Here is a 15,051-nt window from a genome sequence, read left to right as displayed (position 1 = left end):
TAGTAGACCCTATAGTATACTATATTAAACCCTATAGTAGACCCTATAGTATACTATATTAAACCCTATAGTAGACCCTATAGTATACTAGATTAAACCCTATAGTAGACCCTATAGTATACTAGATTAAACCCTATAGTATACTATGTTTTTAGTAATAAAGAATCAATTGTAAAAAGAGTGTTCTGCCGACAATGCAGATTTTAAAGACAATTTTCCTGATGTTTGCAGAGATCACATTAGCGGTAAATGCTGCAGATGTTGGCTTAAATCACCTTCAGAATTCAAGTGCTGTATGCTTGTCAACTATGCGCTTCGATTGAATCCCAAGCAGAGTCATCTTGTGTTCAGGTCTTCTTGTTGTGTTCAGGTCTTATTTTATTCAGGTCGTCTTGTGTTCAGGTCTTCTACTTGTGTTCAGGACTTCTTTTGTTCTGGTCATCTTGGTCCTGGGATTGTTGACTGTGCTATGAACCACGGAGGAGTCCTCCTCAGCTGCCTGTGCCAGAGGTCTGATGAGAAATGAGATGCAACATGTCATCATCAATACTCACTTTTGGGGTCTCATTTAAAGTTATCGTTTCAAGTTTTATTAGTCGTATGTAAAAAGTATTTGATCCCTGGCTGATTTTGTACTTTTGCCCACTGACAAAGAAATGATCAGTCTATAATTTTAATGGTAGGTTTATTTGAACAGTGAGAGACAGAATAACAAAAAAATAAATCCAGAAAAACACCTTTTTTTTTAATGAGGGAAATAAGTATTTGAACCCCTCTCAATCAGAAAGATTTCTGGCTCCCAGGTTTATTTTATACAGGTAACGAGCTGAGTTTAGGAGCACACTCTTAAAGGGAGCACATATACAGGGCCGTCTGAAGTTTGCCAATGAACATCTGAATGATTCAGAGGAGAACTGGGTGAAAGTGTTGTGGTCAGATGAGACCAAAATCGAGCTCTTTGGCATCAACTCAACTCGCCGTGTTTGGAGGAGGAGGAATGCTGCCTATGACCCCAAGAACACCATCCCCACCGTCAAACATGGAGGTGGAAACATTATGCTTTGGGGGTGTTTTTCTGCTAAGGGGACAGGACAACTTCACCGCATCAAAGGGACGACGGATGGGGCCATGTACCGTCAAATCTTGGGTGAAAACCTCCTTTCCTAAGCCAGGGCATTGAAAATGGGTCGTGGATGGGTATTCCAGCATGACAATGACCCAAAACACACGGCCAAGGCAACAAAGGAGTGGCTCAAGAAGATGCACATTAAGGTCCTGGAGTGGCCTAGCCAGTCTCCAGACCTTAATCCCATAGAAAATCTGTGGAGGGGAGCTGAACGTTCGAGTTGCCAAACGTCAGCCTCGAAACCTTAATGACTTGGAGAAGATCTGCAAAGAGGAGTGGGACAAAATCCCTCCTGAGATGTGTGCAAACCTGGTGGCCAACTACAAGACACATCTGACCTCTGTGAATGCCAACAAGGGTTTTGCCACCAAGTAATAAGTAATGTTTTGCAGAGGGGTCAAATACTTATTTCCCTCATTAAAATGCAAATAAATTTATAACATTTTTGACATGCGTTTTTCTGTATTTTTTGATTTGTTATTTTGTCTCTCACTGTTCAAATAAACCTACCATTAAAATTATAGACTGATCATGTCTTTGTCAGTGGGCAAACGTACAAAATCAGCAGGGTATCAAATACCTTTTCCCCTCACTGTATACACCGTCCAACTAAATGCTTACTTTTTTTTTGGGGGGAAAGCTTAATATTGCAGATAGATTGTATCTTCTATCAATGTAATTGTCTGCATCACTTCCAATCCCCCATGTTTTTTTATATATACTCCCCTTTATTACTTTTCAACCCCGCCATCCTTTGGTAAATTAGTGAACAACAATGCCCAGGCCTCTACTTCCGGTCTATACTTACTATCTACACCTTATGGACAGAGTTAATTTTACAATAATTCTATTATATATATATATATATATATATATATATATATATATATATATATATATATATATATATATATATATATATATACAGTGGGGAGAACAAGTATTTGATACACTGCTGATTTTGCAGGTTTCCCTACTTACAAAGCATGTAGAGGTCTGTAATTGTTATCATAGGTACACTTCAACTGTGAGAGACGGAATCTAAAACAAAAATCCAGAAAATCATATTGTATGATTTTTAAGTAATTAATTTGCATTTTATTGCATGACATAAGTATTTGATACATCAGAAAAGCAGAACTTAATATTTGGTACAGAAACCTTTGTTTGCAATTACAGAGATCATACGTTTCCTGTAGGTCTTGACCAGGTTTGCACACACTGCAGCAGGGATTTTGGCCCACTCCTCCATACAGACCTTCTCCAGATCCTTCAGGTTTCGGGGCTGTCGCTGGCAATTCGGACTTTCAGCTCCCCTCCAAAGATTTTCTATTGGGTTCAGGTCTGGAGACTGGCTAGGCCACTCCAGGACCTTGAGATGCTTCTTACGGAGCCACTCCTTAGTTGCCCTGGCTGTGTGTTTCAGGTCGTTGTCATGCTGGAAGACCCAGCCACGACCCATCTTCAATGCTCTTACTGAGGGAAGGAGGTTGTTGGCCAAGATCTCGCGATACATGGCCCCATCCATCCTCCCCCTCAATACGGTGCAGTCGTCCTGTCCCCTTTGCAGAAAAGCATCCCCAAAGAATGATGTTTCCACCTCCATGCTTCACGGTTGGGATGGTGTTCTTGGCGTTGTACTCATCCTTCTTCTTCCTCCAAACACGGCGAGTGGAGTTTAGACCAAAAGCTATATTTTTGTCTCATCAGACCACATGACCTTCTCCCATTCCCCCTCTGGATCATCCAGATGGTCATTGGCAAACTTCAGATGGGCCTGGACATGCGCTGGCTTGAGCAGGGGGACCTTTGCGTGCGCTGCAGGATTTTAATCCATGACGGTGTAGTGTGTTACTAATGGTTTTCTTTGAGACTGTGGTCCCAGCTCTCTTCAGGTCATTGACCAGGTCCTGCTGTGTAGTTCTGGGCTGATCCCTCACCTTCCTCATGATCATTGATGCCCCACGAGGTGAGATCTTGCATGGAGCCCCAGACCGAAGGTGATTGACCGTCATCTTGAACTTCTTCCATTTTCTAATAATTGCACCAACAGTTGTTGCCTTCTCACCAAGCTGCTTGCCTATTGTCCTGTAGCCCATCCCAGCCTTGTGCAGGTCTACAATTTTATCCCTGATGTCCTTACACAGCTCTCTGGTCTTGGCCATTGTGAAGAGTTTGGAGTCTGTTTGATTGAGTGTGTGGACAGGTGTCTTTTATACAGGTAACGAGTTCAAACAGGTGCAGTTAATACAGGTAATGAGTGGAGAACAGGAGGGCTTCTTACAGAAAAACTAACAGGTCTGTGAGAGCTGGAATTCTTACTGGTTGGTAGGTGATCAAATACTTATGTCATGCAATAAAATGTAAATTCATTACTTAAAAATCATACAATTTGTTTTTCTGGATTTTTGTTTTAGATTCCGTCTCTCACAGTTGAAGTGTACCTATGATAACAATTACAGACCTCTACATGCTTTGTAAGTAGGAAAACCTGCAAAATCGGCAGTGTATCAAATACTTGTTCTCCCCACTGTATATTATAATTTTTTTGGCTCCTGAACTTCTTCTACTCTCAACCTCTCCGATCATTTTCATGATGTCCATCCGGTTTGCTTCTATATGCCATATCTTTCTAACTGTGCTCTTTCCCAAAAAGCTCCCAACATACAACCTATATACTTATTATGGACACAGTATGCTTACATTATTAGCTATCTTTGTTATTATTTGTTGTTATTTGTTATTAGTCCCATCCTTCAACTCTATTCAATACCTCCCATCTATCTCTTAACACCATCCATATAGGATTTATATTTGCCATATATATTTCAAACGTACTGTGATGTTTTACAAAAGTTCTGAACCTTTCTATTCTCATTGCTTCTACAGATTGTGAATTAAAAATAAACATTTTTGCTAAAAGTATTATTATATTATTGATTGATTGACTATGACTTTTCAGATCACCCAGTAATGCTATCTGCAAGGTTAGCTCCAGGTAAATATTGCAATCCTTTAACCATTCCTGGACCTGTGTCCAAAAACAAGCTACAAATGGACAGAACCAAAACAAATGATCTAATGATTCTGTCTCTTCACAGCAATATCTGCAGAGCTGGGAAGATTGTATCCCCCATATAAATAACATTCTATTGGTAGCAAGAATTTGATATAATAATTTAAATTGAAAGATTCTAATTTTTTTAATCCGGTGTCGCTTTCGCGTGTCAGTTCATAAACACTATGCCATGGGATCGGTCGTCAAAGATCTCTTCCCAACTATTTTGCAATCTATATGGGACGGCTGTCAATCCTTTGGTCCTTAAGTGAAACTGATAAACTTTTTTATTTATCACAGTTTTCCTTAACCAATTATGTTCTTTAATGCAAGGCCGACAGACAAGTTCCTTACTTTCTCCCCCTTCCACTTTCCTCTTCCACTTTTGCGGTAAGGCTGCAAGTATTTGGTTGTAATTTTGGGTAGAGCAGACATTTCCATATGTTTTTGTTAGCTGCATGTGCGACATAACTCCACCAGTCCTACCGATGATATCATTTACGAAGATTATAAATGTTTTAAATATTCTGTCAAAAAATAAAGGTTTTTTGTCAATTAGTATATTTGAATTTAACCACAATATTTGTTGCATTATTTGTTCTGTCGTTTCTGGAGGATTCAATTGAAATTGCAACCAACTTTCTATGGCTTGTTTTAGAAATAGTGATATTTGGGAGATGATTTCCTTTTCAAATAACTGCAAATGAGTTGTTGTAATCTGAATAAAGGGAAAAAGGCCTTTCTTGAACATTGGGTGAGACAATCTTACTAATTTGCTTGAGAACCAGTTCGGATTTAAGTATAACTTTTGTATGACTGAAGCTTTTAGTGATAGGTCTAATGCTTTAATATTTAATAATTTCTGTCCTCTGAATTCATATTCATTATATAAATATGCCTTTTTAATTTTGTCTGGCTTATCGTTCCAAATAAAATTGAACATTTTTTTCTCATATAATTTAAAAAACTGTTCGCTAGGCGTAGGCAAGACCATAAGCAAATAGGTAAACTGGGATAATACTAAAGAGTTAATCAGGGTGATTTTTCCACAAATTGACAGGTATTTTCCTTTCCATGGTAGTAAGATCTTATCTATTTTTGCTAACTTTCTATTAAAATTTATTAAAGTGAGATCATTTATTTCCTTTGGGATATGTATTCCGAGTATATCCACATCACCATCAGACCATTTTATTGGTAAACTACATGGTAATGTAAAAATGGTATTTTTTAGTGATCCAATACGTAATATAGTACATTTGTCATAATTTGGTTGTAATCCAGAGAGGTTAGAAAATGTATCTAGATCCTCTATGAGGCTGTGGAGGGATTCTAGTTGTGGATTTAAAAGAAAACATGAATCATCAGCGTACAATGACACCTTTGTTTTTAAGCCCTGGATTTCTAATCCTCTGATATTATTATTGGATCTGATTTTAATAGCTAACATCTCGATGGCCACAATAAATAGATATGCCGATAGTGGACATCCTTGTTTCACTCCTCTTGACAGTTTAAAACTTTCTGAGAAATAGCCATTATTTACTATTTTACACCTAGGGTTACTATACATGATTTTGACCCATTTTATAAGATATTCTCCAAAATTGAAATGCTCCAGGCATTTATATATAAACCCCAGTCGAACTTTATCAAATGCCTTTTCGAAGTCTGCTATGAATAGCAGGCCTGGTTTCCCATATTTTGGCTATGGCCTCCATGGCTCTCGCCAGACTCTCCAGCCTCTGCTCCCAAGTCCAACCTCTCTCCTCCTCACGCGGCTTGACCCATTCGAGGTGGATATCCGCTAGAGTTACCTCTGGCGTTGGCTCCTGGACACACTGCTTGACCCAGTCGAAGTGGATATCCGCTAGAGTTACCTCTGGCGTTGGCTCCTGGACATGCTGCTTGGTCCAGTTTTGGTGGGATCTTCTGTCACGATCGTCATACACAGTGGACCAATGCGCAGCGTGATTTGCGAACATACTTATTTATTAGAGTACCGCACTGAACAAAACAACAAAACGATACGTGACGTCCTTGGTAACAGACACTAACCATACACGGAACAAGATCCCACAACACACTGTGGAAAACAGGCTGCCTACGTATGGTTCGCAATCAGAGACAACAAGCAACAGCTGATACTCGTTGCCTCTGATTGAGAACCACCCCGGCCAACACAGAAACACATGAGCTAGATAATCAGCCTAGAACCCAAAACACAATGAAACAACACACCCTGGCTCAACATAACGGAGTCCCAGAGCCAGGGCGTGACACTGGGCCACAATGATAAACCCCCTCTCTGATTGTCCGAGTGTGACCCCCTCCCCATGGGTTACTGCAGCCAGTGTTGCCAGCACTGCCACTACCTGGGTGGGGCGTACCCCACCGGAATCCCCACCGGCTAGGTACAAGGTCGTCAAGGTTCTCATTAGCAGCTTTGAGAATTTCCTTGTATATTATGCTCTCCCATCAGGGGGCTCTGGCTTTGTAGGACCAACCCTGCCAGGAAGGCTCAGAATCTTGAGGGGGCGGTGCTGCTCAAGTAGGTCTCTGACCGCATTTATTTCTCTGTTTAGGCTGCATACTCACAGCAGGTCCATAAAAGAGATGGGAACTTCTCTTTGGTGTATGGGTCGCTCAGGTGGGTGTCCAGGTTATAGGGTTAGGGATCTTTCTTTCCATCATGATAGGACAATGAAAAATTAGATTAGATGTATACTATATTTAAAAATGTATATCCCTCATCTACACAAAATTGAAAGCTCTCTCTCACTACCCCTGCTCATAGACCCCCGGTCGGCCTCTGGGGATATGCAACCATTTCCCCCTATCACTCACTTAACGCCGCACCTTTTCAAACACAAAAATGCACACCACATGGTTGACCATGGGAAGAAATGGGCCGAGCGTGCAAACGCACCCGCATCTGCCGCAAGGGGGAAAGGACGCCAGAGAGAACACAGGACCAACCACAACAACCATCCGCCAAAACAACAACCTCCCCGCCAAAAAAGCCATGTTCTAATTATTTGTATTTAAAGATGTATTATTCTGCTTGTTATGTCGTTTTATCCTTTTATAAAATACTATACTTACTATAAATGTTATTTAATATTACAATCCCTATCATTGCTAGTATCAGGTGCTCCAATATTCGACTCCTCTATTACAACTTTTAGAATAGCCATGGAGTAGTCTTTGTGTCTCTGAACATTTGGTTGTCAATATATAGTTTATCCACCACGAGTGCAACACGTTTCCCTTTTAATCTGTTTTCCTTGAAGATTGGATACAGAACTTTGCGCCTTTCTACAATCTCCCTCGGGAACTGATCATTCATGCCTATTTTCGTGCCAGCAAGTCTTTTTCCCTAGGCTTTTCACCATAGCTTTATCCTTAAAAAAAGCAAATTTGGCAACGATTGGGTGCTCATATTTCTGTCCTCTTTTCCGAAACGGTGTACACGTTCGAGTTGGATTTTATCGACAGCCTCGAGTGGGATTTGTAGCGCTGTATGCAGGAAGTCCTTCATAATATTCTCTGTTATTTCTCCCTCCTTTTCCTGAATACCCGTAAGTACTAGATTTTCCCTAATCGATCTAGTTTGGATGTCTAGTAAGGCTTCTCTCAGAAGGTTGTTCTCCTTTTTAAGTTCCCTAACGTCCGTTTCCATCTTAGAGACTGTCAGTTTTAATTTTTTGGTTTCTTTCTCCATTATAAATGCTTTTTCGTCACTCATTTGAAGACTCGCTTTCAACTCTTTTACGTCTTTACTGACCAATTCTAGTATGCCCAATTTGTCATTTATCGACTTCAACAGGTCGCTTTCCACACTTACCATACCCAGTGGTGAAAAGCATATATTATCTGTATCAGTCGATGAGTCGCGTTTCCTTTTGGGGATCGGCTCTCCACGCTTGTCTTCAGTCATGTTTGGGTGTTGCGTGTTGTTGTAATATTTGTTGATATATTTCTCTAGCCTTATGATCTGTTTTGTGTTATTTTCCAGATTGAATTATATTAACTGCGAATATATGAAATGCTAATATTTAGTCTAACTTACTGATTTTGAATATTAAGTTTTTATCTTGAGGTGTTTTGTACCGCTTTCTATTCAATACGCCATCTTGTCTACGCGTGCCCCGCCCCCATAGTTCTGAATATAAATGTTTCTGTGACTGTATACACCGTCCAACTAAATGCTTACTTGCAGGTTCCTTCTCAACAATGCATCAACAATAAGACATAATACAATATAAGAATACGAACATAAAGTAAATGGCTCAGTAAAAGATAATAAACATTTTAGCATAAGTATAATACAGGAAGGCACAATGTATAGTCTAATATTTACACGTGTTTTGGGGAAGGGGGGGTTGGGGGGCAAGTGTTTCAATTGTGCACTATTTAGCAATCACAATAAGAATCTGGTAGCAGCAGCTGTGATGTGTAGCATGAACGTGTCTGTGTCCATGTGTGCTAGGGTCGAATCAAATAAAATGTTATTTGTCACATGCGCCGAACACAACAGGTTTATATATAGACCTTACCATGAAATGATTACTTACAAGCCCTTAAACAACAATGCAGTTGTAAGAAAATAAGAGTTAAGAAAATATTTACTAAATAAACTAAAGTAAAATAACAAGACTATACAGTACAGGTAATATGGTACATGTACTGTACTGTAGGGTAAAGTGCAAATAGTTCGAGTTTGTTTGTTTGTTTAATTGTTCAGCAGTCTTATGGCTTGGGGGCAGAAGCTGTTAAGGAGCCTTTTGGACCTAGATTTGCCATGCGGTAGCAGAGAGAACAGTCTATGACTTGGGTGGTTGGAGTCTTAGACCATTTTTTGGGACTTCCTCTGACACCGCCTAGTATAGTCCTGGATGGCAGGAAGATTTGCCCCAGTGATGTATTGGGCCGTACGCACTACCCTCTGTAGATCGTTACGGTCAGATGCAGACCAGTTGCCACACCAGGCAGTGATGCAACTGGTCAGGATGCTCTCAATAGTGCAGCTGTAGAACTTTTTGAGGATCTGAGGGGGAATAGGCATTGTCGTGCCCTCTTCATGACTGTCTTGGTGTGTTTGGACCATGATAGTTTGTTGGTGATGTGGACACCAAGGAACTTGAAGCTCTTGACCCGCTCCACTACAGCCCCATCGATGTGAATGGGGGCGTGTTCGGCCCTCCTTTTCCTGTAGTCCACGATCAGATCCTTTGTCTTGCTCACATTGAGGGTGAGGTTGTTGTCCTGGCACCACACTGCCAGGTCTCTGACCTCCTCCCCATAGTCTGTCTCATCGTTGTCGGTGATCAGGCCTACCACCGTTGTGTCGTCAGCAAACTTAATGATGGTGTTGAGTCATGCATGCTTGGCCACGCAGTCGTGGGTGAACAGGGAGTACATGAGGGGACTAAGCACTCACCCCTGAGGGGCCCCTGTGTTGAAGATCAATGTGGCAGATGTGTTGTTGCCTACCCTTACCTCCTGGGAGCAGCCCGTCAGGAAGTCCAGGATCCAGTTGCAGAGGGAGGTGTTTTGTCCCAGGGTCCTTAGCTTAGTGATGAGCTTTGTGGGCACTATGGTGTTGAACTCTGAGCTGTTTTCCCACATAGGTGTTCATTTTGTCCAGGTGGGAAAGGGCAGTGTGGAGTGCAATTGAGATTGCGTCATCTGTGGATCTGTTGGGGGGTATGCAAATTGGAGTGGGTCTAGGGTATCCGGGATGATGGTGTTGATGTGAGCCATGACCAGCCTTTCAAAGCACTTCATGGCTACAGAGGTGAGTGCTACGGAGCGGTAGTCATTTAGGCAGATTACCTTGGCTTTCTTGGGCACAGGGAGTATGGTGGTCTGATTGAAACATGTAGGTATTACAGAGAGGTTGAAAATGTCAGTAAAGGCACTTGCCAGTTGGTCCGTGCATGCTCTGAGTACACGTTCTGGTAATCCGTCTGGCCCCGCGGTCTTGTGAATGTTGACCTGTTGAAAGGTCTTGCTCATATTGGCTACGGAGAGCGTGATCTCACATTCGTCCAGAACAGCTGGTACTTTCATGCATGCTTCAGTGTTGCTTTCCTCGAAACGAGCATAAAAGGCCTTTAGCCTGCCTGGTAGGCTCGCGCCACTGGGCAGCTCGCGGCTGGGTTTCCCCTTTGTAGTCTGTAATAGTTTGCAAGCCCTGCCACATCCAACGAGCGTCAGAGCCGGCGTAGTAGGATTTAATCTTAGTCATGTATTGATGCTTTGCCTGTTTGATGGTTCAAGGGCATAGCGGGATTTCTTATAAGCGTCCGGATTAGTTTCCTGCTCCTTGAAAGCAGCAGCTCTAGCCTTTAGCTCTGTGCGGATGTTGCCTGTAATCCATGGCTTCTGGTTGGGATATGTACGTACGGGGACGACGTCATCAATGCACTTATTGATGAAGCCGTTGGCTGAGGTGGTATACTCCTCAATGCCATCGGATGAATCCGGGAACATATTCCAGTCTGTGCTAGCAAAACAGTCCTGTAGCTTAGCATCCACGTCATCTGACCACTTCCGTATTGAGCGAGTTACAGGTACTTGCTGCTTTAGTTTTTGCTTGTAAGCAGGAATCAGGAGCATAGAATTATGGTCAGATTTGCCAAATGGAGGGCGAGAGAGAGCTTTGTAAGCATCTCTGTGTGTGGAGTAAAGGTGGTCTACATTTTTTCCCCTTCTGGTTGCATATGTGACATGCTTGTAGAAATGAGATAAAAACGGATTTAAGTTTCCCTGCATTAAAGTCCCCGGCCACTAGGAGTGCCACTTCTGGATGAGCATTTTCTTTTTTGCTCATGGCCTTATACAGCTCGTTGTTGAGTGTGCCAGCATCGATTAGTGGTGGTAAATAGACAGCTATGATAAATATAAATGAAGACTCGCTTGGTAGATACAGTGGCTTGCGAAAGTATTCACCCCCCTTAGCATTTTTCCTATTTTGTTGCCTTACAACCTGGGGGTTTGTATCATTTGATTGACACAACATGCCTACCACTTTGAAGATGCAATAATTTTTTTGTTAAACAAACAAGAAATAAGACAACAAAACAGAAAACTTGAGTGTGCATAACTATTCAACCCCATAAAGTCAATACTTTGTAGAGCCACCTTTTGCAGCAATTACAGCTGCATGTCTCTTGGGGTATGTCTCTATAAGCTTGGCACATCTAGCCACTGGGATATTTGTCCATTCTTCAAGGCAAAACTGCTCCAGCTCCTTCAAGTTGGATGGGTTCCGCTGGTGTACAGCAATCTTTAAGTCATACCACAGATTCTCAATTGGATTGACGTCTGGGCTTTGACTAGGCCATTCCAAAACATTTAATTGTTTCCCCTTAAACCACTTGAGTGTTGCTTTAGCAGTATGCTTAGGGTCATTGTCCTGCTGTCTCAAATCTCTGGAAGTCTGAAACAGGTTTCCCTCAAGAATTTCCCTGTATTTAGCGCCATCCATCATTCCTTCAATTCTGACCAGTTTCCCAGTCCCTGCCGATGAAAAACATGCCCACAGCATGATGCTGCCACTACCATGCTTCACTTTGGGGATGGTATTCTCGGGGTGATGAGAGGTGTTGGGTTTGCACCAGACATAGCGTTTTCCTTGATGGCCAAAAAGCTCAATTTTAGTCTCATCAGACCAGAGTACCTTCTTCCAAATGTTTGGGGAGTCTCCCACATTCCTTTTGGCAAACACCAAACGTGTTTGCTTCTTTTTTCTTTAAGCAATGTCTTTTTTCTGGCCACTCTTCCGTAAAGCCCAGCTCTGTGGAGTGTACGGCTTAAAGTGTTCCTATGGACATATACTCCAATCTCCACAGTGAAGCTTTGTAGCCTCTTCAGGGTTATCTTTGGTCTCTTTGTTGCCTCTCTGATTAATGCCCTCCTTGCCTGGTCCGTGAGTTTTGGTGGGTGGCCCTCTCTGGCAGGTTTGTTGTGGTTCCATATTCTTTCAATTTTTTAATAATGGATTTAATGGTGCTCCGTGGGATGTTCAAAGTTTCAGATATTTTTTTTATAACCCAACCCTGATCTGTACTCCTCCACAACTTTGTCCCTGACCTGTTTGGTGAGCTCCTTGGTCTTCATGGTGCTGCTTGCTTGGTGGTGCCCCTTGCTTAGTGGTGTTGCAGACTATGGGGCCTTTCAGAACAGGTGTATATATACACTGAGATCATGTGACAGATCATGTGACACTTAGATTGCACACAGGTTAACTTTATTTAACTAATTATTCGACTTCTGAAGGTAATTGGTTGCACCAGATCTTATTTAGGTGCTTCATAGCAAAGGGGGTGAATACATATGCACGCACCACTTATTTATTTTTTAGAATTTCTTGAAACAAGTAATTTTTTTTCATTTCACTTCACCAATTTGGACTATTTTGTGTATGTCCATTACATAAAATCCAAATAAAAATCAATTTAAATTACAGGTTGTAATGCAACAAAATAGGAAAAACGCCAAAAGGGATGAATACTTTTGCAAGGCACTGTGGTCTACAGCTTATCATAAGGTACTCTACCTCAGGCAAGCAAAACCTTGAGACTTCTTTAATATTAGATATCCCGCACCAGCTGTTATTGACAAATAGACACAGACCACCACCCCTCGTCTTACCGGAGGTAGCTGTTCTCTCTGCCGATGCACGGAAAACCCAGCCAACTGTATATTATCCATGTCATCGTTCAGCCACTATCAGTAAAACATAAGATATTACCGTTTTTTATGTCCTGTTGGTAGGATAGTCTCGAACAGAGCTTATCCAGTTTGTTCACCAGTGTTTGCACGTTGGCCAATAGGATGGATGGTAGAGGTGGGTTTTCCACTCGCTTCACTTTTCGGTCATAAGAGACGGTGGCAGAAACATTATGTACAAAAGAAGTTACAAACAATGTGAAAAAATGAGCACAATTTGTTAGGAGCCCGTAAAATGGCAGCCATTCCTTCCGGTGCCATTATTCTCAGTGTGCGAAGAAACAGTGAGGTGGTCAGTCCAGTTCAAGTGTTCAGCAGTCTGATGGATTGTAGATAGAAACTGTCTCTGAGCCTGTAGGTATCAGACCTCATGCTCCAGTACCGTCTGCCCGACGGTAAGGTGTGAACAGCTCGGGGCTGGGGTTTATGGGGTCCTTGATGATGCTGGGGGTCTTCCCTCAGGCACCGTATAGATGTTAAAACATTTAAACCAAACAACTTTTAAGTCATTCTATATCTTAATACATTTAAACCAAACAACTGCTGGTCTGCATGACATACAAGTGTTGTATGCATTCCCAATTGTCAAGCACAAGTACCATTTAATTATGAGATAATCTGAGATGTTCTAATGGCTAGACTTGCTCACCAGGTGGCAGCACTGGGGCGGTTGAATTTCACAGCAGCGTACTGACATCATCATCCTCTTTCTGGGGTCGAGGCAGTTGGACAGTAGAGTACAGAGGCACTTCCTGGTTACAGAAATGGACGCTGGCGTAGTGAACGTCATCCTGGTCATCTGTGTCTGCTCTTTGTGCTGCAGCAGGGGTCATGGCCATGCCTGAGATGTTGTCATGAACAAGGCTTGAGTTTACCTGATGGGGAAAGAAGACAGACTAAATTCAAATTGTTCCATTGTGCCAGGCAAGCCTAATGAAGTGCATTATCTGAAAGAAAACAAGCAAATACTATGAACTTAACTCACCTGTCCATTGTCTGCTGTGTCCCTCGTGACAGAGGTGGATGTGGTGGCCTTCTTCCTGTTTTGCACATGAATGTGGGAATAATTTAAAGAATGAATGAATTAATCAATCAATCAATCAATCAATGACAATTAAGTTAGTAACAGATCAGAACGATAAAGTGAAAGGACAGGATGCTCACCTGAACCACATGAAGCCAGAGAGACAGAGGATGAGAACCAGAACAACCACTGTGATACCTATAGCTGCATTCTTCACAGATGTTTGTTTCCCTAAACCAACATGGACAACATGAATTCATGTGTTATCATATAGTGTACAGTCGTGGTCAAAAGTTTTGAGAATGACACAAATACTAATTTTCACAAAGTCTGCTGCCTCAGTTTTGATGATGGCAATTTGCATATACTCCAGAATGTCATGAAGAGTGATCAGATGAATTGCAATTAATTGCAAAGTCCCTTTTGCCATGAAAATGAACTTAATCCCCAAAAAACATTTCCACTGCATTTCAGCCCTGCCATAAAAGGACCAGCTGCCATCATGTCAGTGATTCTCTCGTTAACACAGGTGAGAGGGTTGACGAGGACAATGCTGGAGATCACTCTGCCTTGCTAATTGAGTTAGAATAACAGACTGGAAGCTTTAAAAGGAGGGTGGTGCTTGAAATCATTGTTCTTCCTCTGTTAACCATGGTTACCTGCAAGGAAACACGTGCCATCATCATTGCTTTGCACAAAAAGGGCTTCACAGGCAAGGATATTGCTGCTAGTAAGATTGTACCTAAATCAACCATTTATTGGATCATCAAAAACTTCAAGGAGAGAGGTTCAATTGTTGTGAAGAAGGCATCAGGGCACCCAAGAAAGTCCAGCAAGCGCCAGGACCATCTCCTAAAGTTGTTTCAGCTGCGGGATCGGGGCACCACCAGTGCAGAGCTTGCTCAGGAATGGCAGCAGGCAGTTGTGAGTGCATCTGCACGCACAGTGAGGCGAATACTTTTGGAGGATGGCCTGGTGTCAAGAAGGGCAGCCAAGAAGCCACTTCTCTCCAGGAAAAACATCAGGGACAGACTGATATTCTGCAAAAATTCTGACAAACTTCAAGTATTGATTATGCAAGAATGGGCTGCCATCAGTCAGGAT

General features: G+C 42.0%; 1 protein-coding gene across 1 annotated transcript in view; it reads right to left on the bottom strand.

Annotated features, from left to right (window-relative positions):
* Nucleotides 1–13,600: 13,600 nt before the first annotated feature.
* Nucleotides 13,601–15,051, bottom strand: part of LOC123487367 (B-cell receptor CD22-like) — a 35,173-nt gene continuing 33,722 nt past the window's right edge. The window contains exons 4-6 of the mRNA XM_045218591.1: nt 14,088–14,178; nt 13,909–13,963; nt 13,601–13,798 (exon numbers count right to left, since the gene is read on the bottom strand). Coding sequence (XP_045074526.1) covers nt 13,601–13,798; nt 13,909–13,963; nt 14,088–14,178 — 344 coding nt within the window. The remainder of the gene's footprint in view (nt 13,799–13,908; nt 13,964–14,087; nt 14,179–15,051) is intronic.

The sequence above is a fragment of the Coregonus clupeaformis genome, unplaced genomic scaffold (genome assembly GCF_020615455.1).
Source record: "Coregonus clupeaformis isolate EN_2021a unplaced genomic scaffold, ASM2061545v1 scaf1678, whole genome shotgun sequence".
Taxonomy (NCBI): domain Eukaryota; kingdom Metazoa; phylum Chordata; class Actinopteri; order Salmoniformes; family Salmonidae; genus Coregonus; species Coregonus clupeaformis.
Note: the sequence above shows the minus strand (reverse complement) of the source record. Positions and strands in the feature narration are given on the sequence as shown.